General features: G+C 38.9%; 1 protein-coding gene across 8 annotated transcripts in view; it reads left to right on the top strand.

Moving 5' to 3' along the window:
- Positions 1–25958, top strand: part of THADA (THADA armadillo repeat containing) — a 332244-nt gene that overhangs the window by 13566 nt on the left and 292720 nt on the right. For 7 of the 8 annotated variants that reach the window (XM_045054143.1, XM_045054144.1, XM_006930069.5 and 4 more), the window contains 8 exons: positions 142–329; positions 3470–3564; positions 4518–4738; positions 6816–7522; positions 9831–9982; positions 13211–13366; positions 14103–14225; positions 20234–20357. In XM_045054143.1, coding sequence (XP_044910078.1) covers positions 142–329; positions 3470–3564; positions 4518–4738; positions 6816–7522; positions 9831–9982; positions 13211–13366; positions 14103–14225; positions 20234–20357 — 1766 coding nt within the window. Of the gene's footprint in view, positions 1–141; positions 330–3469; positions 3565–4517; positions 4739–6815; positions 7523–9830; positions 9983–13210; positions 13367–14102; positions 14226–20233; positions 20358–25958 lie in introns of those variants that run through there. The other variant, XM_045054148.1, reaches the window with a different exon arrangement.

Raw genomic sequence — 25958 nt, 5'->3', positions numbered from 1 at the left:
GGAACAGAGAGGTATGAATGTCTGTTATAACCTAAAATGAATTTTGGCCCTTTGATTGAGGAATGTTTTTTATCGAGGGATGGAAATGGTGACATTTTTGTGTGACTTTTCTTTTGTAATAACGTCTCTTCTTCGTTATAGAAAATTTGCCGGAAATCATATTGTTCAGACGCAGTTGATGAATGACTTGTCGGTAGGCACTAGAGTTTCTGTGATGTTGGTACAGAAAATACAAGATTTTCAGACACTTCATGTGAGGATTTCCAGTTCCCCCACATGGCAAAGTATGTGTGGATTGCTGAGTATTTTCACCAAGTTTTTAATTGATGGTAAGTGTAAAACCGTAAAAATGGTGATTATAATTGAGTGTCGTTCAGCTTACGCTAATAATGGTATGAAATGTTTGATACTTAACTGACACGTAGAACTACTTCTCCCCTAGCCCCTTAAAGTGGGGAGGCCCTGGATTATGAGGTTTTAATGCTTTTTCTTTCAAATGTACCAGTTCTCCAACGGGTAAAGTTGAAGGACTTTTCTAAATGTGTGTATGTGTATTGTAAAGAAGGAAATCTGACAGTCTTAGTGTTGAAAAGCCAGAGACTTTAAGTGGCAAAAGAAAATTCTTGAGAAGAATAGATTTCCAAATTTAGAAGGAAAATCTGGAAAGGTAAATGTTATCTGCACATTTCTCCTCAGCAGTAGGTATTATCCTCAAGTAATGATAGTAATCCTTGTGGGGCCATTCATCATTCCCCTTTGTATCTCTCATATGTGGTTTTCTTTATATGAACTGTGCCACTGGAAACCAAATAGTTAATGAGAGGAAGTCTGTCTTTATAAAAGTATTTCAAATAATAAATTAAGATGAAATGGTAGAATATCACCATTTTGTAACCCCCAATGAATTGATGTAGGCATTAAGCATCATCAGCTGCTAACTTTACAGAACAGACAACCAGACGATATATGCCCCTTAGATCTAGTCTTGGTTTCACCACCTGTACTTTTCCCAAAGTGACTGAACTTGGGACCAATCTCTAGGTCACCTGCCAGTTTACAGCAATTGTAGAAGAGAGAAGAACGTGTGGAATTGCATCAGGACTAAACAAACCCACATCTAGATTGTGGAAAATGCTGCAGGTCAAAGGCCAGAGTTCTTGAATAGAGAAATTGTTATGCAATGAAAGGGGTAGAGAGGGCACCTGTAGATTAAAATGCATTTAAAAAATACATCACGGTTTTAAAAAAATGGACGGGATGCACATTTGATTAATAAAACCATTTGAAAAGAAGAAAGCCATTACTGTGAAAGTCACAATAATGCTTACTCAGGGTGAGAGAAGGGGATTGTGGTTGAGATGAGGCACGTGGATGAGCCTTCCGGGCAGGGTGTCTGAGTCCTGCTTCTTGCTTTTGGCGGTAGGTACAAGGGTGTTCATTTCAGTTAATTCATTAAGCTGTGCCCTTGTTTTGGGTGTTTTCCTATATCAGTGTTTTATATTACAATAAGATAAAAAAAAATGATACTTACCGTGTTCACAAAAAGTTAAATTACTTTTTCACTTTTATCTCTCATTCTATATGATCATGTATGCATGAATATTAATGAAAAAATTAATGAATTGGTTCAGATGTTTCATTTGTTTTTTTAAAATTTTTTTCATGTTTATTTATTGTGAGAGAGAGACAGAGAAAGAGAGAGAGACAGAGTGTGAGCAGGGGAGGGTCAGAGAGAGAGGGAGACACAGAATCCGAAGCAAGCTCCAGGCTCTGAGCTATAAGCACAGAGCCCGATGCGGGGCTCGAACTCACAAACCGCGAGATCATGACCTGAGCCGGAGTCCTACGCTTAACTGACAGAGCCACCCAGGCGCCCGGATATTTGTTTTTTAAAAGAGGAATTTGTTATAGGATGGGTAAAACACAGAGAAGGCCTGATTTTAATAAGAGGTAACCCCTTTTCTGACAGAGCCACCCAGGCGCCCCGGATATTTGCTTTTTAAAAGAGGAATTTGTGGGGCGCCTGGGTGTCTCAGTTGGTTGAGCGGCTGACTTCGGCTCAGGTCATGATCTCACGGTCCGTGAGTTCGAGCCCTGCGTTGGGCTCTGTGCTGACTGCTCGGAGCCTGGAGCCTGTTTCAGATTATGTGTCTCCCTCTCTCTCTGACCCTCCCCCGTTCATGCTCTGTCTCTGTCTCAAAAATTAATAAATGTTAAAAAAAAAATTTTTTTTTTAAAAAAATAAAAGAGGAATTTGTTATAGGATGGGTAAAACACAGAGAAGGCCTGATTTTAGTAAGAGGTAGTCCCTTTTCTGAACCGTCGATGGGACCTCTTCATTGCTGTTCTTCCCCAGGATTTTAAAATTTCATGTATTAGTAAAATGTTCAGCTGCAAGTAACAGAAAACCAAACTTCAGGCACTTCAGGCACTTAAGCAAATATACCTCCCTCGTCCCCACATAACTTGAAGTTCCGAGGCAGGTGATCCCGAACTGTATGCAGTCTAGGACCCAAACATTTCTGCCTTTCTGCTCTGCCGTCTTCAGCATGTTGGCTTTTACTCACGTTTTTTGCCTCCTGGTTGCCATTTGACTGCTGTAGCTCCAGACATTATGTCTATGTTCACGGCCGGAAGAAGGGCCAGTTGCATCCTTACCTTTAATCAGGAAAAACAAAAGTTCCCAAGTACCTGCTTCTATCCCATTGGCCTGAACCCTCACGTGGCTACCTTTACTTGCAGGCAAGATTGAGGAAGCAAGTGTCCCGCCTTTGGCTGAGTACATGGATGCCCCAATCAAAGTCACAGTTCTGTTAGCAGGGATAAAGGGCACAGTGGATATTTAGTAGGTAGTTTATGGTAGGCATTTTTGAGTCTTAGCCCCGGTTGAATAATTTACCATATTTGGTAAACTTTATTACAAACCAGAGGCTAATAGAAAACAAAGAGAAAATAGCAAGTCAAGATTGGTTGCATTGGGTACATGCCAATGATAGCAGAGCTTTCAGTTAGCACTGATGCAGGCTCTTTACACAAGCCCCGAAATCACTTTAAGAAAGAGTAATGCATGTGGGGGTTGGGCTGGAGAGGCCTCAGTGCAGGGAAGAGAGTGAGCGGTATTGCTGCTAGATGTGCTGCGGGGAGAGGAAGGGAGAGTGGGTGTTAGTGGAGAGAGGAAGGAATCACGTTTATTTATTAAGTGTTTATGTGCTGGGCATAAAAGTCTTATGTTCGTTATGCATTTAAAGCTTAAAATAATTGTCAGATAGGAGTTATATTTTCCCATATTACAGAAGAGAAAGCTGTGTCCCTGGGAGGTGAAGTAACTTGCCCAAGTCCTATTCACCTAGGATGTGGTCATGCTAGAAATTGCACCCAGGACTCTCTGTCCCTGCAGCGTGTGCTTTTTCCACTGTACCAGAATATCCATTGTCATTTAATCCACACTCTCTACTTTTTTACCAAATAGATCAACTCTTACAGACAATTCAGAGTACATCTGGATTAGCTGTTATTCTTTTTATTAAGGCTATGTTTCACCCACCTGAAGAGATTCCTGATTTGGTGAGTGCATCTCCTTTGTAAAATTGTATACTTCATTGATAATTAGACACATGTTTTAAAAATATTTTTAAAGACATGAATTAAAAATTTCTTTCTGCATAGTAGAATCTTTCTGATGATCTTTTTCTCTTATAGTAAGAGACAGTCCAAAAATGCAGAAAAAGCAGAAAGAAGACCAGAGTAGTCACCTGTAAATCCACCTCCTAAAGATAATCACTATCAACATTTTTAGGGGTGCCTCTTCATGTTTCTAGTGCTGTTTGTTCAGTTCCATCTCTCAGTGTTATAAAAGATATTTGTAATATTAAAATTATGCAGAGATTAATATATACATACATGAAGTCCTAACTTTTTGATAAGTAGGTCCTTTTTATTAAGAATAACCCAAATATTGAACTTTAGACTGGAAGCATGTGAGAATCAATTTTTCGGTGAATTTGATTACATGGAAAATGTAATTTGATAGTTTGCGTGCTAATCCTTATATTTAGTACCAGCAGGGTTTTCTTCCCTTACTCTGTTATCTAGAAACTTATTTTAGTTGTTTACCTGACTTTACGGAAAGCAGCTGTTTACCTGACACTATACAAAATAGATGTGTACTCTTCTATGAGATCACACAAAGTATTTACCATTGGATAAAATTTTATAATTTGATTTCTCATATCACCTCTAAAAAGTGTTAAGGTCATTCACCTGCAGGGGATGATAAGTTTTGCTCCACTAGTACATTCAAACCAGCAAAATGGTTCACGTATTTAGAATTCTTAATCCTAAGACTTAATTTTTTCCCTTTTGGTAATAATAACTTTAACACTTGTGGCTTCTCATCTTTAGTTTCAGTTATTTTTCCTAGGATGTTTCAGGGGAAAGGGAATTTTGGATGTACATCTTGAAATATCTGTACAGTTTTAGAGGCTTTGTAACATGTTAGCTCTGTTATGTTTTTCCAGATTAGTAGTTTGCTTCTCCGTTCAGTGGACTGTACCAGCATCCCTGACTGGTTTTTGAACTGCTGCAGGAGCCTTTGTTGTGCTGATGTCTCTCAGTCAACTCTCTTATTCCTGTGTCAAGGGACACTCACCATGTTGGACTGGCAGAATGGAAGGATGGGCCCAAGCGGGGAGGCTCTGCTCTTGAATATCGTCCATGTATTGTTCACCTTGAGTTCACAGTGAGTTTTCATGCTGTTGTCTCATATTTTCTTTTGCTTGCCAGACATTTAAAAGATGGCGACTGAACCTGCATACTTAGTAGTTCAATGCAAAGTGCTCAGGATAATCCTGAATTGAAAGGGTGATATGTGTAGGCAATGAAGCGGGTATGAAAGAAGATGAGATGAGAGAGAGTTACAGAAATTACTAGGGCAGGTGAACCTGTACTGAACGTTTTTTTTTTTAATGTTTATTTATTTTTGAGAGAAAGAACATGAAACGAGGAGGAGCAGAGAGAGAGAAGGGGACAGGATCTGAAGCGGGCTCTGTGCTGACAGCAGAAAGCTTGATGTGGGGCTTTAACTCATCAACTGTGAGATCGTGACCTGAGCCAAAGTCAGAGGCTTACCCAGGCGCCCCTGTATTGAACATTTCTAATACTAATGTTAACGTTTAGTCTCTAATGCTAGCATTTAAAAAAAATTTTTTTTTTACATTTTATTTATTTTTGAGAAACAGAGTGAGACAAAGCGTGAGCGGGGGAGGGGCAGAGAGAGAAGGAGACACAGAATCTGAAGCAGGCTCCAGGCTCTGAGCAAGCAGTCAGCACAGAGCCCGACGTGGGGCTTGAACCCATAAACTGTGAGATCATGACCTGAGCCGAAGTCGGACGCTCAACTGACTGAGCCACCCAGGTGCCCCTAATGCTAGCATTTTTAAAAAACTATGAAAATTTTTATATGGATAGTGCTTTGGAGTTTATGAACAACGTCAACATAGGTAATTCAGTATGAGCTTCACGTGTCTTGATAGATAGGATAGGAAATCAGATGTGTTGTGTGGAAAAAGTGAAGTCAGAAAAGTAAATGCTAAAACCTAAGAGTGTATTGCTAATAAGCACCTGAGCCAGAATTGTAACCAGTTCTTTTGACTTCACTGGATTGTGTTTTGTGGGTTTTTTGGGTGTTTTTTTCATAATGCCTGAAAGTGATTGTGTGCTTAAAATATCAAACCATAGATACAGCTTGATAGTAGTGAACATGTAGGTAAAGGAAAAAAAGCACAATGTTCTAAAATAATTTTTTAAAATAATATAAATATAATAATATACAAATTATTTAAATTATAAAAAATATTTTTTATTGTGGTGTTGTATAACAGCTCTATTGAGATATAATTTATATACCGTAAAAGTCACTTATTTAAAGTGTGTAATTCAGTTTTGTTTCAGTAGATTCACAGGGTTGTACAACTATCACTGCAATCAATTCTGGAATATTTTTATTACTCTCAAAAGAAACCCCATTCCCCCTAACTTTCTCCAGCCCTAACCCCTCACTATGTTTTAAAACACTTGTGGGGGCGCCTGGGTGGCGCAGTCGGTTAAGCGTCCGACTTCAGCCAGGTCACGATCTCACGGTCCGTGAGTTCGAGCCCCGCGTTGGGCTCTGGGCTGATGGCTCAGAGCCTGGAGCCTGTTTCCGATTCTGCGTCTCCCTCTCTCTCTGCCCCTCCCCCGTTCATGCTCTGTCTCTCTCTGTCCCAAAAATAAATAAAAACGTTGAAAAAAAAAAAATTTAAAACACTTGTGAAACCATCATCAGAATAAAGTAATGAACATTTCTATCATTCCCAAAAGTTTCCTTAGTCCTTTTTTGGATTATTTTCTTTATTATTATTATTATTATTATTATTATTATTATTATTATTATTTTAGGGAGAGAGAAAGAGAGAGAGTGTGAGCGGGGGAGAGGGGCAGAGGGAGAGAGAGAATCTTAAGCAGGCTCCATGCTCAGCATGGAGCCCAACGTGGGACTTGATCCCACGACCCTGGGATCATGACCTGAATTGAAATCAAGAGATGGATGCTCAACCGACTGAGCCACCCAGGTGCCCCTGGATTATTACTATAAGGTGGAAAGACTAATTTATAAATTTGAGTCTATTTTGGCCTTGTTTTTAATTTTTGTTGTAAATTTAATAATGATTGAATTTTCTGGTCATTCTTTGTCTTTTATATTTTTAAAATTTAAATGGTTATAAAATGAAATTTCTTTTACTAGTCAGTTTATAATAACATGACTCATTTTTCTTCAGGATCAAGGAATCAACTCTGGAATTGTTTTTCTCTAGAATTTTGGCATCTTGGACTAATTCAGCCATACATGTCCTTGAATCAAGTTCCCCAAGCCTAAAGGACAGTCTGAATGGGAATTCAAGCATAGTTGGGAAACTTTTGGAATATGTGTATACCCACTGGGAACATCCATTGGATGCTTTGAGACACCAAACCAAAATTATATTCAGAAATGTTCTCCAAATACACCAGCTCACTAAAGAAAAATCAGACTCAGAAGCGTCAGGTTTGGCTGCCGATCGTTTCATTTGTGAATTGACAGAGAGTCTTTTGCGACTGGAATGGCATGTTAAAGGGAAATACATGTGTCTTGGTTGTTTAGTAGATTATACAGGAATTGGACATATTTTGGCACTAGCCAAAACTATTCCATCACAAATCTTAGAGGTGATGGGAGACCAGTCATTGGTACCTTATGCAAGTGACCTCTTGGAGACCATGTTCAGAAGTCACAAGAGTCATTTGAAGTCCCAGGCTGTTGACAGTACGTGGATTGATGAGTGGCATGAGACTTGGGTTTCTCCTCTCCTTTTTATACTGTGTGAAGGAAATCTGGACCAGAAATCTTACGTGATCGATTATTACTTGCCAAAATTGTTGAATTGCAGCCCCGAAAGCTTAAGCTACATGGTAAAGATTCTTCAGTCTTCTGCTGATGCTAAAAGTGGTAAGATGAACCATTCTTTTAGTAATTTCTAGTTAAGAAAGGCTAGGTTCCTCGATAGATGTGGACGATATTCAAATTTCAATATTACCACTTCCATAAATTGCAAAAGAGGGCATCAATGATAGAGATTTCAGATTGAAATGAATGTTCCTGTCCTGAGGGGAATAGAATTTTTTTGGCTTAAGTCATTTCTATAAGCTAAAGATTGATTTCAGTTATGAGTATAAGGTTCCCTTTATTACTAGTTTTTTTTTTAAGTCTTTTTTTTTTTTTTTTTTTTTTTTTTTAGTTTATTTATTTATTTTGAGAGTGGAGTGGGGCAGAGCGAGAGGGAGAGAGAGGATCCCAAGCAGGCTCTGCACTGTCAACTCAGAGCCGGACGTGGGGTTCGATCTCAGGAATTGTGAGATCCTGATCTGGGCCAAAATCAAGAGTCAGATGTTTAACTGACTGAACCATCCACGCTGCCCGCCCCCCCTCTTCCCCCCTTATTACTAGTTTTATCTCATTTTACTGAGTTGTTATTTGTTAGGTTGTCAGACTGGAATAAAAGTGAGTGTTTTATATAAGTTCCTTATTCTAGTGATTGAAACAGTAATTAAGTATTGTTTTAGGCAAGGATGAAGACAGGTTAAGTTGACAGTAGCAAGTTTTTGTCTCTGGGAAAGAGAAAAAAATATGTAGAGCATGTGTGACCTCAAGAAACAGCCATCTGTAGTCAATTAGAATAGGGGTAAACATTCCGTTGAAACTCAGTAACCCAGAAGGAAGTACTACATTAAAGCATAAATCAGTAATTAATATGTAAATGATGGATCTTGACTTATCATGTAAATCTTAAAAAAAAAATTTTTTTTAATGTTTATTTATTTTTGAGAGAGAGATAGAATTGAGCTGGGGAGGGACAGAGAGAGGGAGACATAGAATCCGAAGTAGGCTCCAGGCTCTGAGCTGCCAGCACAGAGCCTGATGTGGGGCTTGAATTCATGGGTGGTGAATCATGTGAGATCATGACCTGAGCTGAAGTCGGATGCTTAACCGACTGAGCCGTCCAGGAGCCCCTATCATGTAAATCTTAAGATTATTATTTTCTGTTTAACGAAGCAGGAATATGGTATCCTGCATCACAGTTTAAGAATACTTACAACTAAAAATAGTTGAAAACTTTCAATACTTCAAACAGTAACCACAAGGTAGCTAGAAAAATATGATTCCTATACCCAAAAATAAGCCATTATTTGTAGTTGGTTTTTTTTCTCATTATTTGTAGTTTTTAACAACAATTGTTCCCGCCTTTCGGAGAAGCCATCTAAAGTTCAAGATTCATGAATCTGTTCTGAAATAAGGCAGTCTCTATTTTTATATCATTGCACCTTGTGAGGTTGAGCCCCCTGTCCTGTTAGTAATGGCTGATGTCCTAACCTCCAAACGCATTAGGTTTTTTTGGTTTGTTTTTTTTTTTAGTTCATTTATTTATTTTAAGAGACAGCATGAGCCAATGTGAGTGGGGGAGGGGCAGAGAGAGGGAGAGAGAGGATCCCAAACAGGGTCTGTGCTGTCAGCATAGAACCCCACATAGAGCTTGATCTCGTGAACCGTCAGATCATGACCTGAGTCGAAATCAAGAGTCGGGTGCTTATCTGCCTGAGCCACCCAGACACCCCAAGCATCAGGTTCTTTATAATCCTCCTTTTGTCTTTTTTATGAGGGAGGAAGAATACCTCCAAAATATGCAGAGGGTTAGTGTTTATTTTTAGAGAAATGATATTTGGCCACTGAAGTGTTTTTCCTGATTTTGGCTGAAAGTTGCTCCAAGAATGATTTCTTTAAGTTACCATAAGGGGATTATGCTTACTGAAAACTACTGACACAAGAACTATTAAATCTCTTTCAATAATGTTTATTTTATAACAGGAACTTTATTTATTTATTAAAATTTTTTTTAATGTTTATTTTTGAGAGAGACAGAGACAGAGCATGAGTAAGGGAGGGGCAGAGAGAGAGAGGGAGACACAGGATCTGAAGCAGGCTCCAGGCTCTGAGCTATCTGCACAGAACCTGATGATGTGGGGCTTGAACTCACAAACCGTGAGATCATGACCTGAGCTGAAGTCGGCTGCTTAACCGACTGAGCCACCCAGGTGCCCTTAGAATAGGAACTTTAATTCACGTTAGAATTTAAAATACAATTTTTTTCTGGAAATATAATGTTAATTGCAAATGAAAATTGTGGTAGTTGTTATGTTATATAGCACAGTAGTGGTCTGTGTTATTGTGCTTTTGAGGCAACAATCTTTTCCATCCTTAGGATCTTATAATAGTACAGGGGCTCTGGGAGCTTTGATGGCATGTCTGCGAGCAGCTAGAGCTCATGGACATCTTCGGTCTGCAACTGATGTCTGGAGGAACCTTGTGTCCAGCGCAAGAATAAAACAAGGCTTAATTCATCAGCACTGCCAAGTAAGCAAACAAAATGTCTGAGAATTTCATACATGTAGTAGATCCCTGAGTCATTTATTCAGTTAGCAGTCCACTATAGAGGCCCCTCTGTTGAGCCCAGAACTATTTTAAGGGGTCCGTAGGGAGGGTAAATTGAAAGTGAAAAGTGTAGAGTTTGCATCCCAGCCATTTAAATTTTATTTATTTATTTACTTATAAAAAATATTTATTTTAGAGAGAGCACAAGCAGGGGAGGGGTAAAGAGAAGGGGACAGAGGATCCGAACAGGGCTCTGTGCTGACAGGCTGACAGCAGTGAGTCCGATGCAGGGCTCGAACACACAAACCACGAGATCGTGGCCTGAGCCGAAGTTGGTTGCTCAACCGACTGAGCTACCCAGGCGCCCCCAGGCTATTTAAATTTTAGTTGAAGGAATAAGAAAACCTGTGTAACACAAGTGGAAACTCTTAGAAGACTAGACATATATAAGTGCGCTTTTATGGGTTAGGATTTGGGGGGGAGCTTAGAGCAGAGTAGGTGGTGGTTGATTAGAAATGTGATAAATGCGATTAAGGGAGAGGAAGTGTTGGAGCAGTACACAAAATGGGAGAACACTAGAATTGACAAATGAATTCAGTAAAGTTGCAGGATAGAAAATCAATGTACAGAAATCTGTTGGATTCCTATACACTAATGATGAAGCAGCAGAAAGTGAAATTAAGAAAACAATCCCGTTTATAATTGCACCAAAAACAGTAAAATATACCGTGAAAACTATGAAGCATTGATGAAAGGAATTAAAGATGATGCAAAGAAATGGAGAGACAGTCCATGCTCATGTGTTGGAAGAACTAATACTGTTAAAATGTCTATACTACTCAAAGCAATCTACAAATTTGATGCAATCTGTATCAAAATACCAACAGCATTTTTCACAGAACTAGAACAAACAATCCTAAAATTTGTATGGAGCCCACAAAAGACCTCAAATAGCTAAAACAATCTTGAAAAGAAAAATTAAACTGGAGGTATCACAATTCCACATTTCAAGTTATATTACAGAGTGGTAGTAATTAAGACAGTTTGGTGCTTGCATAAAAATAGACATATAGATCAATGGAATAGAATAGAAAACCTAGAAATAAACACACAGTTATACAGTCAATTAATCTTCAACAAAGCAGGAAAGAATATCCAGTGGGAAAGACAGTCTCTTCAACAAATGGTGCTGGAAAAACTGGACAGCACCATGCAAAAGAATGAAACTGTACTACTTGCTCTCACCTTAAACAAAAATAAACTCAAATGGATTAAAGACCTAAATGTGAGACCTGAAATCATAAAAATCCTTGAAGAGAGCACAAGCAGTAATCTCTCGGATGTTGGCTATAGCAACATTTTTCTAGAGAGGTCTCCTGAGGCAAGAGAAACAAAAGCAAAAATGAACTATTGGGAGTACATCAAAATAAAAGCTTCTGCACAGCAAAGGAAATAACCAACAAAACTAAAAGGCAACCTATGGAATGGGAGAAGATATTTGCAAATGACATATCCAATAAAAGGTTAGATATGAACAACTGATACAACTCAATACTCAAAAAACAAATAATCTAATTAAGAATGGGCAGAGAAATCATAGTAATTTAAATAAAAGACAAAAAAATGGGCAGAAGACATGAACAGACATTTCTGCAAACAAGGCATTCAGATGGCCAAAAGACACATGAAAAGATGCTCAACATCTGATTCATCATCGGGGAAATGCAAATCAAAACTACAATGAGATATTATCTCACACCTGTCAGAATGACCAAACTCAAACATAAGAAACATCAAGTGTTGGCAAGGATGTGGAGGAAAAGAAACCCCCTTGCACTGTTGGTGGGAATGCAAACTGGTACAGCCACTGTGGAAAACAGTGTGGAGGTTCCTCAGAAAATTAAAAATAGAACTGTCCTATTTTCCAGTAATCACACCACTGGGTATTTACCCAAGAAATCCAAAAACATTAATTCAAAGGGACACATGCACCTGATGTTTACTGCAACATTATTTACAATAGCCAAACTGTGGAAGGAGCTGAAGTGTCCAATAGATGAATGGATAAAGAAGATGTGGTATATATATTATATATATATGCAATGCAATATTACTCAGCCATAAAAAAGAATGAAATCTTGCCATTTACAACAACATGGATAGAGCTAGAGAATATAATGCTAAACAAACTTAGAGAAAGACACATATACCATGTGATAGCACTCATGTGAAATTTAAGAAATAAAACGGATGAGCAAAGGGAAAAAAAAAAGAGACAAACGAAGAAACAGACTTTTCACTATAGTGAACAAACAGATGGTTACCAGAGGTGAAGTGGTTTGGGGGAAGGGAGAAATAGGAGATGGGAATGAAGGAGTATAGTTATCGTGATGAAAAAAAAAAATGATTTACAAAAAAAAAAAAAATACTAAAATGGGAGAACACAAAACAAGGTCAGGAGGATGATTCAGGACATTGTTTGGTAAGAGTGGAGTGTTTATGGAGGCCTCCAGTGCTAGGTTGAAGACTTCAGATTTCACTCAGTTGGTAACTAGGAACCAGAGCCATTCTGCCTTCAGCAAAAAAGTGGAATTAATGGAAACAGATGAGTTTCCAGTGTGAGAGCAAAAAGAAACCAGAAGACTGGTAAGATGTGCATAACTGTAATCTAAGAGTGAGGTGATAAGGTCCTGGAGTAGAGTAGTCACTGAGAAAAAAGAGGAAAAAGAATGAAATTGAGCATTACCATGGAATAAGAATCTTTAAGATTGTTGACTTGCAAATACCCAACTTACACATTTAATAAAATAATTTGATAGGATATAACCACAGGATCTTTGGGATTAGGAAACCTGTCTTTTTAAAAAATTTTTTTATTTTATTTTTTAAGTTCATTTATTTGAGAGAGCATACACACACAAACAGAGGAGCAGTGGGAGAGGGAGGGAGAGAATCCCAAGCAGGCTCCACACTGTCTGTGCAGAGCCCTACATGGCGCTCGAACTCACAAACTGAGATCATGACTTGAGCTGAGATCAACATTTGGGTGCTTAACCGACTGAGCCACTCACACACCCCTTAGGGAACCTTTCTGAAGTACATGTGGGTAAACTGTGTTTTACTGTTTTTTTGGTAAATGAATATGTCAAGTAGTTTACATTTTGCTTATTTCATTGAAAAAGTAACGTTTTATTGCTTGATGTGTTTTAGGTACGGATAGATACGCTAGGCTTGCTTTGTGAAAGTAATCGAAGTACAGAAATCGTTTCCACAGAAGAAATGCAGTGGATTCAATTCTTTATCGCATACAATCTTAACAGTCAGTCCCCAGGAGTGCGGCAACAGATTTGTTCTCTTCTTAAAAAGGTAGAATTTCTCATCAGAAAGTATTGGAAAGTGGTGGACTCTGCTCTGCAAATCATTTTTGAAAAGAGCTCAGATTTTGAGAGAATGTGGGAATAATGGTCGTAGGATTGGACTGCACATCCCTTCATGGCCCTTCTGTGAACCATTTCCCTAAAGTTTACATTTGGGATTCAAGTCCATGGTATAAAGTCCTTTCGTTTTGGTGTAAAATAAATTAAACTTGAGCTCTTTTTTTTTTTTTTTTTTTTTTTTTAATGTTTGAAAGTAAAACAAAAAAACTATAGTGATGGATCTTTCAGGGTGAAAGGTATTTTAAGAAAACTTTGGTGAGGGGAGGAAAGGTGCCCTTGAAGTTTTACCATTGAAGTGCCTCATGAAATGGTGACTGTTGACTAATTCCACTTGAATTAATCGCATGCCACATTTATGGGATGCAGAATTGGGAGAGTATAGAAGTGAGTATATCTGTAGTTTCATGCCAACCTAAAGGAAGTAGAATTGTAGTTTAATGACTGTATTCTGATTTGCAGTGATTTTTGGGGGGGGGGTTTAAAAATATGTGTTCATTTTCTGTCAGAGAGAAACACTGTATAAATATTAAGAGTTTAGAAACCAGTACTCTCCTTGCCTGAGGTTTAGTCTAAAGAATGTAGAAAACTTGTCCTTTGCCTTTTTTTAGACTGACATTTAAGATGAATGGAACTCACATATGCTTTATTTTTCTTTTTCTCAAAAGTTGTTTTGTAGGATACAGGAGAGTTCTCAGGTGCTTTATAAACTGGAGCAAAGTAGATCGAAACATGAGCCAGAGAATGAGTTATCCAAACAGCACCCTTCTGTATCTTTACAGCAGTATAAGGTAGGTGACCTGTTTCTAGACTTAAGGATTTTTACGAAACCTAGAGCAATTATGAATAAACGTTAAAGGGAAATAAATGGAAGTCTTGTAGCGAATAGCGTTTCTGTGCTTTGTTTCCCTTCAATCTGGGTTTTACATATTCCTTCTGGCGCTTTGGTACTTCTCTCGAGGTACTCTGAGTTATAGAACCAGTGCTGGACTTGAGTCCTGTTACAGAATAACAGTAATGGGTTCACCTCAATCATTTACAGCTTAATGGGGGCTACATTAATTTAGTACTTTAACAGAAAGGTAATTGCTGGCCCTGAACTCGTCCACCCCTCCCCAGGGTAGAAGATTGCTATATCGGAGCCTGCTTCTTCTTTAGACTAACCTGACCTACAGTGGCTTGATATTAGTGCTTCCTGGTCTGTGGTCCAGCTATGGAGTTTCCAGTCTATTCCATTTGGGAGGGAGTGTGAAGAGTAGGACTAGGTTTCAGGGTGCTGTGCTAATGGGATGGATGGAACCCCAGACATAAGCTCTAGACTGGGCCAAAGCTTAGCTTGACAACCTTCCATTTCTGTCCATCAGGAGTTTTTCACTGATTTCTTACTCCAAATCTAGCCTCTCAGAAGCAGGCTCTTATTTTCTTCTAAGACTCAGAGGACAGGGGCACCTGGGTGGCTCAGTCCATTAAGCCTCTGACTTTGGCTCAGGTTATGATCTCACAGTTCTTGAGTTCAAGCCCCACACCAGGCTCTGTGCTGACAGCTCAGAGCCTGGAGCCTGCTTCAGATTCTGTTTCTCTCTCTCTGCCCCTCCCAGCTTGACTCCCTCTCTCTCTCAAAAATACATGAACATTAAAAAAATTTAAGATTCAGAGGGCACGAGTTCATTTATTTTCTTTAATTTAGCAAAATGGTTGTGATAAATTAATGATACATTGGAGCCATTACATACAACCTATTCCAAACATTAGTATGGATGGCCTTAGCTTTCAGCTTTGTATTTGAAAGGTAAAAAAATCATGTAAAGGAGAATATTTCTATACCACGGTTGAAGTCACCTTCAGCTTTGTAAAATCCCAACAGCGAAGATTGGAAAGTTACAACCTAAACATGAAAGACATCGGTGTAGTCCCATATCTGCCACTGGCTAGTTGGCTTACCTTATGAGTCTGTTAGACTCTGAGTGGGGTGAGTACCTTCTCTAGAAAGGTTGCTCTTGAGGATTAAACGAGAAAGCTGTTTGTAAACTCTAAATCACCCTAAAAAGCCTTGCTGGGAGTCATTAAAAATGATTAGCGTGTATACTGAGCACTTGCTTTTTGTTTGGAGCACTCATTTTTAGCCTTTCTTAGATCATTACTAGATGATCTAAGAAAACATGGCTCTTTTACCTGTTTTTGCAAGGGGTAAAATAACATTTGTGAAATCTGAATTAGGTACTTAGAAAGACAAAACCTTTGTTATAGATTGACATTCTGAATTTGTGTGGATACCTGGTTTCTTGGTTTGTCTTTGTGAATATATATGTTTTTGAAAATAGTCCTTTAGAGTCTTCACCTGAGTCAATCTCATGGTTCTGATATTTTTTCCCAACTGTACTCACCTGTGGCTTTTGGCAGTTGTGACTTTGACACTATATTATTTATCATCATCTTTATAATAGTGGGAATAGTGGGTGTCATGCACAGTGTATGATAGGCTTGGTGCCAGTCAACAGAATGAATCCTGGGGGAGAAGAGGAGGCTATTAGTTGGGAAAGATGCCTTCTAGTCTAGTGAAGGAGATTATTTCATACCTAAATAACTAATAGTAATCGCTAGAGTACTTTTAAATTTACAAAATGCTTTGTATCCACATTTCATTTAAACTTTAATAACAAAACTGTGAGAGGCATTATTATCCTCACTTAAAAATGAGAAAATTAGGGCGCCTGGCTGGCTCAGTTGGAAGAGTGTGTGACTCTTGATCTCAGGGTTATGAGTTAAAACCCGATGTTGGGTGTAGAGCCCACTTAAAAAAAAAAAATGAGGGGCGCCTCGGTGGCTCAGTCAGTTAAGCGTCTGACTTCGGCTCAGGTCATGATCTCACAGCTTGTGGGTTCGTGCCCCACATCAGGCCCTGTGCTGACAGCTCAGAGCCTGGAGCCTGCTTCAGATTCTGTGTCTCCCTCTCTCTCTCTCTGCCCCTCCCCCACTCACACTCTGTCTCTCTCTCTCTCAAAAAATAAATAAAACATTAAAAAAAAAAAAAAAAATGAGTGGTGACCGGGTGGCTCAGTTGGTTAAGCGCCCAACTTTGGCTCGGGTCGTGATCTCCCTGTTTGTGAGTTCAAGCCCTGCATCGGGCTCTACACTGACAGTGCGGAGCCTGTTTGGGATTCTCTCTCCCTCTCTCTGTGCCCCTGTCCTGCTTGCACTCTCTCTTTCAGAATAAATAAACTTCAAGACAATGAGAAAACTGCATCTTGGAAAAGTTGAGTAACCCTCCCAAGGTCCCTCAGCTACTAAGTGGTAGAGCCAAACTCCTATCCACATCTGTTCTTATTTCTAAAGTCTGAATAGCGTTTTCCCTAATACCTGCTTATTTGAAAGCTTGGAAGTGAAAAAGTGCAGGGAGAATTTGTGAATGACATGTAAGGTACTTGGAGGACCAAAGGAGCTGAGTAACAGGAAATAAGTTAGAGAATCAAGTTGGGGATGGGTAGCAATTTTGTTTTTTTTTTTTGCTATAATAATCAAAACAGAGCTTAACTAACACACTGTGTGTGTATGTATAAATAAAGTTTCCTTTTTTTCCCTAGGGAATACAGGTTTTCTTGTTTTTTTTGTTTTTTTTTTTGTTTTTTTTTGTTTTTTAATCTATAAAGAGATATGTCATGGAGGTTCAGGAATTTCATACTTGTAGTTACACAGTTAACAAGTGACAAAGCTGGAAATAGAAACCAATTTCATATCTGTGGTTGGCTTCCCTCTCTGGTCACCTAAGTGTTCCATCTTCTATGCATGAAAATGTAGCATAACAGTAGAATTAAACATACAGATATTTATAATTTGAAATATATCACTTTAAACAATTTTAATGTTATTTTTCAATAGCCTCAATTATAACATGGCAAAAAGTCTTAAAGGCAAGTAGGGAAAACACCTGAGTAATCTAAAGGGATTTTGAATGCTAGGCTAAGGTATTTGGGAGCCTCACTAGGAGCTGTTAAAAGTGACAAGAACATATATTGAGCTTCTCCTATATGTATAGGACAATATACTTAGGACTAGGGATATAAATGTATGAACTGTGGTCCATGCCTCCCTGTGGGAGTCTGCTTGAGAGAAAGAACTATTTCTAAAAATATAAATGGTAGTACAGTTAGGATAAGATCATTCTTTTTTTAAAAAAATGTTTTTAATGTTTATTTTTGAGAAAGAGAGAGCACAAGTGGTGGAAGGGCTGAGAGAGAGGGAGACCCAGAATCAGAAGCAGGCTCCAGGCTCTGAGCTGTCAGCACAGTGCCTGATGTGGGGTTCAAACTCATGAACCCAAGATCATGACCTGAGCCGAAGTCAGACACTCAACCAACTGAACCACCCAGGCGCCCCAGGATAAGATCATTCTTTTTTTTTGTTTGTTTAACATTTATTTATTTTTGAGAGACAGAGAGAGACAGAGTATGAGCAGAGGAGGGACAGAGAGAGAGGGAGACAGAATTCAAATCAGGCTGCAGGCTCCGAGCTGTCAGCACAGAGCCTGACGCGGGGCTCAAACGCACAAACCGCGAGATCATGACCTGAGCCGAAGTTGGACGCTCAACCGATTGAACCACTCGGCTGTCCCGGATAAGATCATTCTTAAAGGATGAACTTGTTGTCCTTTAATGTGAATACTATACTATTCATTTATAATTAAAACTACTTTAACTAGGATACTTTCAATAACTACCCTATTGCTTTGAAACCCAATAGGTTTTTTATTTTTTTTATTTTTTTAATTAATTAATTAATTTATTTTTTTTAAATGTTTTTTATTTATTTTTGAGACAGGGAGAGACAGAACATGAACGGGGGAGGGTCAGAGAGAGGGAGACACAGAATCTGAAACAGGTTCCAGGCTCCGAGCTATCAGCACAGAGCCTGACGCGGGGCTCGAACTCACGGACCGCGAGATCATGACCTGAGCCGAAGTCGGCCGCTTAACCGACTGAGCCACCCAGGCGCCCCGGTTTTTTATTTTTTTAATTTTTTTTGAAACCCAATAGGTTTTTAAAAAAAATTTTTTTTTTTTTGAAAGAGAGAGCATGAGTAGGGGAGAGGGGCAGGGGGTGACAGGGAGAGAAGCTTTTTTTTTTTTCTTTTCTTGAGATAGAGAGAGAGGGAACAAGTGAGTGAGGGGCAGAAAGAGGGAGAGAGAGAGAGAGAGAATCCCATGAGGGGCAGAGAGAGAGAGAAGCAGGGCTCATCCAAAGTGGGGCTCAAGCTCACCCGATGTGGGACTTGAACTCACCAACCGCAAGATCATGACCTGAGCCAAAGTCAGATGCTTAATCGACTGAGCTACCTAGGTACCTCAGAGAGGAAGAGAATCTTAGGCAGACTCCACCACACTCAGTGTGGAGCCCAACATGGGGCTCGATCCCATGACCTGAGCTGAAATCAAGAGTTGGAAGCTCAACTGACTGAGCCACACAGGTACCCCAAAACCCAATAGATTTAATAGACTAATAAAGTCTAACTTAGGGCTTGTAAGGACCTACACGATAAATCCCCATGATTGTATGTCATTGACCAAAGAAATGAATGCCAAGGTCCTTTCTGGAATCAGTTGGGACTAGAACTGCGTATGTGCTGCTCAGTTATATGTTGTTGGGGCATAGTGGTATATGAGATGCTTGAGAATCATAGCTTTTCCTTCTAAGTTTTCTCTTCAGTCTTACACAGAAATAGTAATAATTATTAGTATTTTAACCAGAGGAAGAAGGCTTTATCTTGGATAAACTGTTTCCCATTTTGCTTTTTTTTTAATTTGCATTTTACTAAAAGTTTCCATTTTTTCCCTTAACATTTATATAAAGAGAATGGTAGAGCCAGAGTCTCAAAGGGGAAGATAGAATACAGTGGAATAGTTGGATCTTTTTATGATTTGTGTCATTAGAGCCACATTTATCAAGTATTATATTTACCAAATTTATCAAAGTAGTATGTATTGGATTTTGGGGGGGTCATTAAAAAAAACTTTAAAAAATATACATACTCGAATGCCTCTGGTGAAGAAACCAATATTCGTACGGCTTTAGCACAAGTCAGAGCAGAACGGATCTTGTTCTCACTAAAAATGTGTACTTTTTTCTTGTATAGACTACAATAGAAATTGTACTCCTTGACCCTATAGAGATAGGGTTACGGTCAAGGGTACCAATCTGAATTGTCAAGGAAGTGAACAACTGGTATTGTTTTAAAAAATATCTTCCCTGTTAATTAAAAAAGAAGCCCAGTTCGGGCACCTGTGTGGCTCAGTCAGTTAAGTGTCTGACTCTTGGGTTTGGCTCAGGTCATGATCTCACTCCTTCATGGGTTCGAGTCCTATATCGAGTTCTGCGCTGACAACATGGAGCCTGCTTGGAGTTTCCCTCTCTCTCTGTCCCTCCCCAGTTTGCACTGTCTCTGTCTTCTCAAAATAAATAAATAAACATTAAAAAAAAAAAAAAAGAACTCTACTCTTTTTTTTAATTCAAATCCCAGTTAATTAACATATAGTGTAATAATGGTTTCAGGAATAGAATTTAGTTATTCATCACTTATGTATAACACCCAGTGCTCATCCCAACAAGTGCCCTCCTTAATGCCCATTTAGCTCATCCCCTCACCCAACAGCTCTCCAGCAACCCTGTTTGTTCTCTGTATTTAAGAGTCTTTTATGGTTTGCCAAAAAAAAAGAACCCCACTCTTAAAGGTGTTACTTTGAAGATAACCTATTATGAGTTAAGTTACTTACTATAATTTTTTTTTTTTTTTTTTTTTTTTTTTTTAGAATTTCATGTCATCCATTTGCAACAGTCTTTTTGAAGCGCTGTTTCCTGGTTCTTCCTACCCAACTAGATTTTCAGCTTTAACCATTTTAGGCTCAGTAGCTGAAGTTTTTCCAGTCCCAGAAGGTAAGCTTTCAATAATGTTTAGAGAAAAGTATTTTTTTCTTGCAAAACACATACTTTTTTCAACATTTTGTCTTACTTAAAGTTTTAGTTTTGTCATCTTTTATTTAGGTTCTTATAGGAGGTTTTATTCTCACTATATAATTCTTCCTTGGACATAATTAAATTTGTCATTTAGGGACATAAGGCTGAGGAATTGTTTTCAGTGATCATTATTTCCCAACCCAAAACTACAGTTTTCATGGATTATGCTTATGATGAGAAGAGTGGCTTCTCTCAACCCCCAATTCATGTGTTGCTGTTTTCAGATAGTGCATAATCTGTCCTTTAAGTTTTAAAAATTAAAAAAAATAATAGCTTCTTTAAAAAAAATAATAGCCTCTTTATGTAAAACATTCCTCAGTGAGTCTTTGTGGTTAAAATGTGGTTTCCCTTATATGCTCTCAGTTTCATAAGTCCCAATCTGGTTTCAGAAAGACAGTATGTGGATGTCATTTCCAGGCATTCTGGTTTAATGATACCCTTTATTTCGCCTGTGGGGTACTCAAGAGGATGAACATTTAACTTCCTTCTGAGTCAGTTCTTTTCCTTTCTGACAACAAATAGTTCTTTTTATCCCTGCACTTAATTAAGTGTGTACGTTTTAATGTGGATTTCTTGTTTGTGCTCAGTGTTCCTTGACTGTGGTTAAATAGAAAAATATCCTGCTCAGCTGTTCTTTTGGAGGGAATGGCCAGAAGACCAGGAGGCTTTACACTGTAATTGGGTTATTATTATTTTTAGTTTAAATTTTTAGGCAAAGTGTAATGTTTTGGCAGGGAGGAGGATGGTTTTTGCTGTTCATGCAGCCCTGCTTCATTTAAAGAACACCATTTTTTTTTCCAAGTTTTTGTTTTGAAAAGATTCAAACCAAGAGCAAAGTTTTAAGAATAGTTCACAAACGGCCATGTACCCTCTACTTAGATTCATCAGTTGTTATTATTTTGCTATATTTGGTTTATCTCTCTTTCATTATTTTTTTTTTAACCACAACACAGTGATCAAATTCAGGAAATTTAATGTTGATATGCTATTATCTATTATATAATCCACAACAAAATTTGCCAGTTGTCCCAATGAGTGGCCTTTCTTAGAAAAAGATTTTTACTATGATCCGGGAACCAATCCCAGATCACACATTGCATTTCACTGTTATGCCTCTTAAGCCTCCTTTAATCTGGAAAGTTTTTTATTTCGTGACATTAACATTTTGAGAGAATGTATCTCCATTTGGGTTTGCCTTATTGTTTCGTCATGATTGATTCAGGTTGTGCATTTTTGGTAGGTATGATGCATAAGTAATGTGGTGCTCTTCTCAGGGCATGTTATCAGGAGATACATGATACTGGTTTGTCCTGTTATTCATGGTGATTAATTTGATCACCTGATTAAGGTAAGTGTGGTAGGCCCAAGCTCAACCTACAAAAGATAGCATCAAATCCTTAGAACCTGTTAAAGAGAACCTTACCTAGAAAGCGGGCCTTTGCAGATATGATTAAGTTAAGGGTCTTAAGATAGTCCTGATTATGTGGGTGGGCCTAAATCCACCACAGCTGTTGTTATTAGAGAGGAACAGAGGGAGATGTGACACACAGAAGAGGAGGAGTCAACAGTGGACATGGAGATTGGAGTGATATGGCTTCAAGCCATGGAATACTGGCAGCCATCAGAAGCTGGAAGAGGTGAGCAATGAGTTCTTAGAACCTCCAGAGCGAGTGTGGCTCCACCGGCACCTTCATATCAGACTAATTGGACATTAGTCAAAATGGATCCAGTACTGTGAAAAAATAGATTTCTCTGGTTTTAAGTCACCAGGTTTATGGTAATTTGTGACTTTATGCACAGAAAATGAATACGGGACTATCCCATCGGTTTAAGGAATTTATGTTGTATTATAACTTAATTTAGAAGATAAGGTTTTTTGGTTTATTTTTTTACATTTTTTTGATGTTTATTTAGTTTTTTTTTTTTTAAGTATATTTATTCATTTTTTTTTCCTACATCTCTTCTCTTCTTTATTTTTTATTTTATTTTTTTTTGGAATTTCTTTTTTTTTTTTATATGAAATTTATTGGCAAATTGGATTCCATACAACACCCAGTGCTCATCCCAAAAGGTGCCCTCCTCAATACCCATCATCCACCCTCTCCTCCCTCCCACCCCCCATCAACCCTCAGTTTATTCTCAGTTTTTAACAGTCTCTTATGCTTTGGCTCTCTCACACTCTAACCTCTTTTTTTTTTTTTTTTCCTTCCCCTCCCCCATGGGTTCCTGTTAAGTTTCTCAGGATCCACGTAAGAGTGAAACCATATGGTATCTGTCTTTCTCTGTATGGCTTATTTCACTTAGCATCACACTCTCCAGTTCCATCCACATTGCTACAAAAGGCCATATTTCATTTTTTCTCATTGCCATGTAGAATTCCATTGTGTATATAAACCACAATTTCTTTATCCATTCATCAGTTGATGGACATTTAGGCTCTTTCCATAATTTGGCTATTGTTGAGAGTGCTGCTATGAACATTGGGGTACAAGTGGCCCTATGCATCAGTACTCCTGTATCCCTTGGATAAATTCCTAGCAGTGCTATTGCTGGGTCATAGGGTAGGTCTATTTTTAATTTTCTGAGGAACCTCCACACTGCTTTCCAGAGCGGCTGCACCAATTTGCATTCCCACCAACAGTGCAAGAGGGTTCCCGTTTCTCCACATCCTCTCCAGCATCTATAGTCTCCTGATTTGTTCATTTTGGCCACTCTGACTGGCGTGAGGTGATACCTGAGTGTGGTTTTGATTTGTATTTCCCTGATAAGGAGCGACGCTGAACATCTTTTCATGTGCCTGTTGGCCATCCGGATGTCTTCTTTAGAGAAGTGTCTATTCATGTTTTCTGCCCATTTCTTCACTGGGTTATTTGTTTTTCGGGTGTGGAGTTTGGTGAGCTCTTTATAGATTTTGGATACTAGCCCTTTGTCCGATATGTCATTTGCGAATATCTTTTCCCATTCCGTTGGTTGCCTTTTAGTTTTGTTGGTTGTTTCCTTTGCTGTGCAGAAGCTTTTTATCTTCATAAGGTCCCAGTAATTCACTTTTGCTTTTAATTCCCTTGCCTTTGGGGATGTGTCGAGTAAGAGATTGCTACGGCTGAGGTCAGAGAGGTCTTTTCCTGCTTTCTCCTCTAAGGTTTTGATGGTTTCCTGTCTCACATTTAGGTCCTTTATCCATTTTGAGTTTATTTTTGTGAATGGTGTGAGAAAGTGGTCTAGTTTCAACCTTCTGCATGTTGCTGTCCAGTTCTCCCAGCACCATTTGTTAAAGAGGCTGTCTTTTTTCCATTGGATGTTCTTTCCTGCTTTGTCAAAGATGAGTTGGCCATACGTTTGTGGGTCTAGTTCTGGAGTTTCTATTCTATTCCATTGGTCTATGTGTCTGTTTTTGTGCCAGATGTTTATTTAGTTTTGAAGGAGAGAGAGGGAGAGCATGAGAGGGGGAAGTGCAGAGAGAGAGGGAGACACAGAATCCGAAGCAGGCTTCACGCTCCGAGCTGTCAGGACAGAGCCTGACGCGGGGTGTGAACCCATGAACTGTGAGATCATGACCTGAGCCGAAGTCAGACACTCAACTGACTGAGCCCCTAGAAGATAAGGTTTTACCTGAGAATGATTGATTATCCATTTAACAAAAATTTTTCTGTGTTTAGTGTAGTTATAGTTGCACCTAGGTGTATGGAAATAATAGTAGGCTGAATTAATATTGGTAACTTTTTAAAGTTTATTTATTTGAGAGAGAGAGAGAGTGCATGGTGGAGGGGCAAAGAGAGAAGGAGGGAATCTCAAGCAGGCAGTGCAGAGCCCCATGCAGGGCTCGAACTCACGAACCATGAGACCGTGCCCTGAGCTGACACCAAGAATCAGGTGCTTAACCTGACTGAGCCACACAGGCACCCCAATATTTTTATTTTTTTAATTGAGAGAGTAGTTTAGTTAATTAATTTTATTATTATTTTTTAGAGTTTGTTTATTTTTAAAAAAAAATTTTTTTTTTCAACGTTTATTTATTTTTGGGACAGAGAGAGACAGAGCATGAACGGGGGAGGGGCAGAGAGAGAGAGGGAGACACAGAATCAGAAACAGGCTCCAGGCTCTGAGCCATCAGCCCAGAGCCTGACGCGGGGCTCGAACTCACGGACCGCGAGATTGTGACCTGGCTGAAGTCGGACGCTTAACCGACTGCGCCACCCAGGCGCCCCAAGAGTTTATTTATTTTGAGAGAGAAAGGGAACACGTGCAAGCAGGGGAGGCGCAGAGAGAGAGGGAGAGAAAGAATCCCAAGCAGGCTCTGTGTTACCAGCACAGAGCTGGATTTGGGGCTTGAACTCATGACCTGAACCCAAATCAAGAGTTAGGCATTTAACCATCTGAGCCACCCAGGCTCTGTGAGTAGTTTAATATATTTAAATGTACTTTAAAAGTGAAAAACCTGAGTCATCTTCCTAATGAGTGAGACACATATAATTGGGCAGTGACTGATATCACAGTAATTATGTTAATTAAACAACTGGAAGGTAATGCAAATGGAGCAGGCCACACTTTACCCATTAACTTTAAAGGAGGCCAAAGAGGCATGGCTGTGAAATACAGTGTGGGAAACATAAATTCATTCTTCATCTTTATCTCAAGAACTTGAATGTGGGTTTTTATTTTATTTTACTGATGTGGGATTAGTCAAAATGGTTTCTGCCTTTACTCAAGTACATCTTAAGTTCAAGAAGAATAAGCCACATGTTCCTTTTTCACTCAGAGTAAAATGTCATGGTATTCATGGTGCAAAATTGGATTCCACAGTTATATTAAAAGGGTTTGCTCAGCAAATACTTATTCAGTGCTTATTATATGTCAAGCAGCCAAGGATATGCAGTGTACAAAGCAAAATGGTTCCTATTAAAATTTTTTTTTTTTATTTGGGAGAGAGCAAGAGAGAGAGTGAGCATTTGCAGGGAAGGGCAGAGGGAGAAGGAGAGAGGGACAATCCTAAGCAGGTTCTATGCCTAGCACAGAGCCCAATGTGGGGTTCACTCTCACAACCTGGGATCATGACCTGAGCCAAAACCAAGAGTTGGATGGTCAACAGACTGAGCCACCCAGGTGCCCCAAAATGCTTCCCATTTTTGAGCTTAGATATTTCAGTGAAGGGGGACAGACAATAAATTAACAAGTAATGTATAGAATTTCAGATGGAGAGAAGTATTATGAAAAAATATTTCAGGAAGGAAAGTGGGGGGAATATTGAGTGTCTGCTAGGATGGGAAGCTGTTTCCATCCATGGTGTCAGAGATGGTTTCAGATTTGAGCAAAGCTCCTAAACGAGCAGCGGGTCAAAGAAGAAATCACAAAGGAGATTAGAAAATACTTTGAGATGACTGAAAACCAAAGTACGATTTACCAGAACTTCCGGGATGAAGCAAAAGCTTATAGGGAGATTTACAGCTGTAAACGCCTACATTAAACAGAGAAATGATCTCAAATCAATAACTTAACTTTACACCTCAAGGTATTAGAAAAAGA

The sequence above is a fragment of the Felis catus genome, chromosome A3 (genome assembly GCF_018350175.1).
Source record: "Felis catus isolate Fca126 chromosome A3, F.catus_Fca126_mat1.0, whole genome shotgun sequence".
NCBI lineage: Eukaryota > Metazoa > Chordata > Mammalia > Carnivora > Felidae > Felis > Felis catus.
The sequence above is the reverse complement of the archived record's forward strand: the minus strand, read 5'-3'. Positions and strand labels throughout refer to the sequence as shown.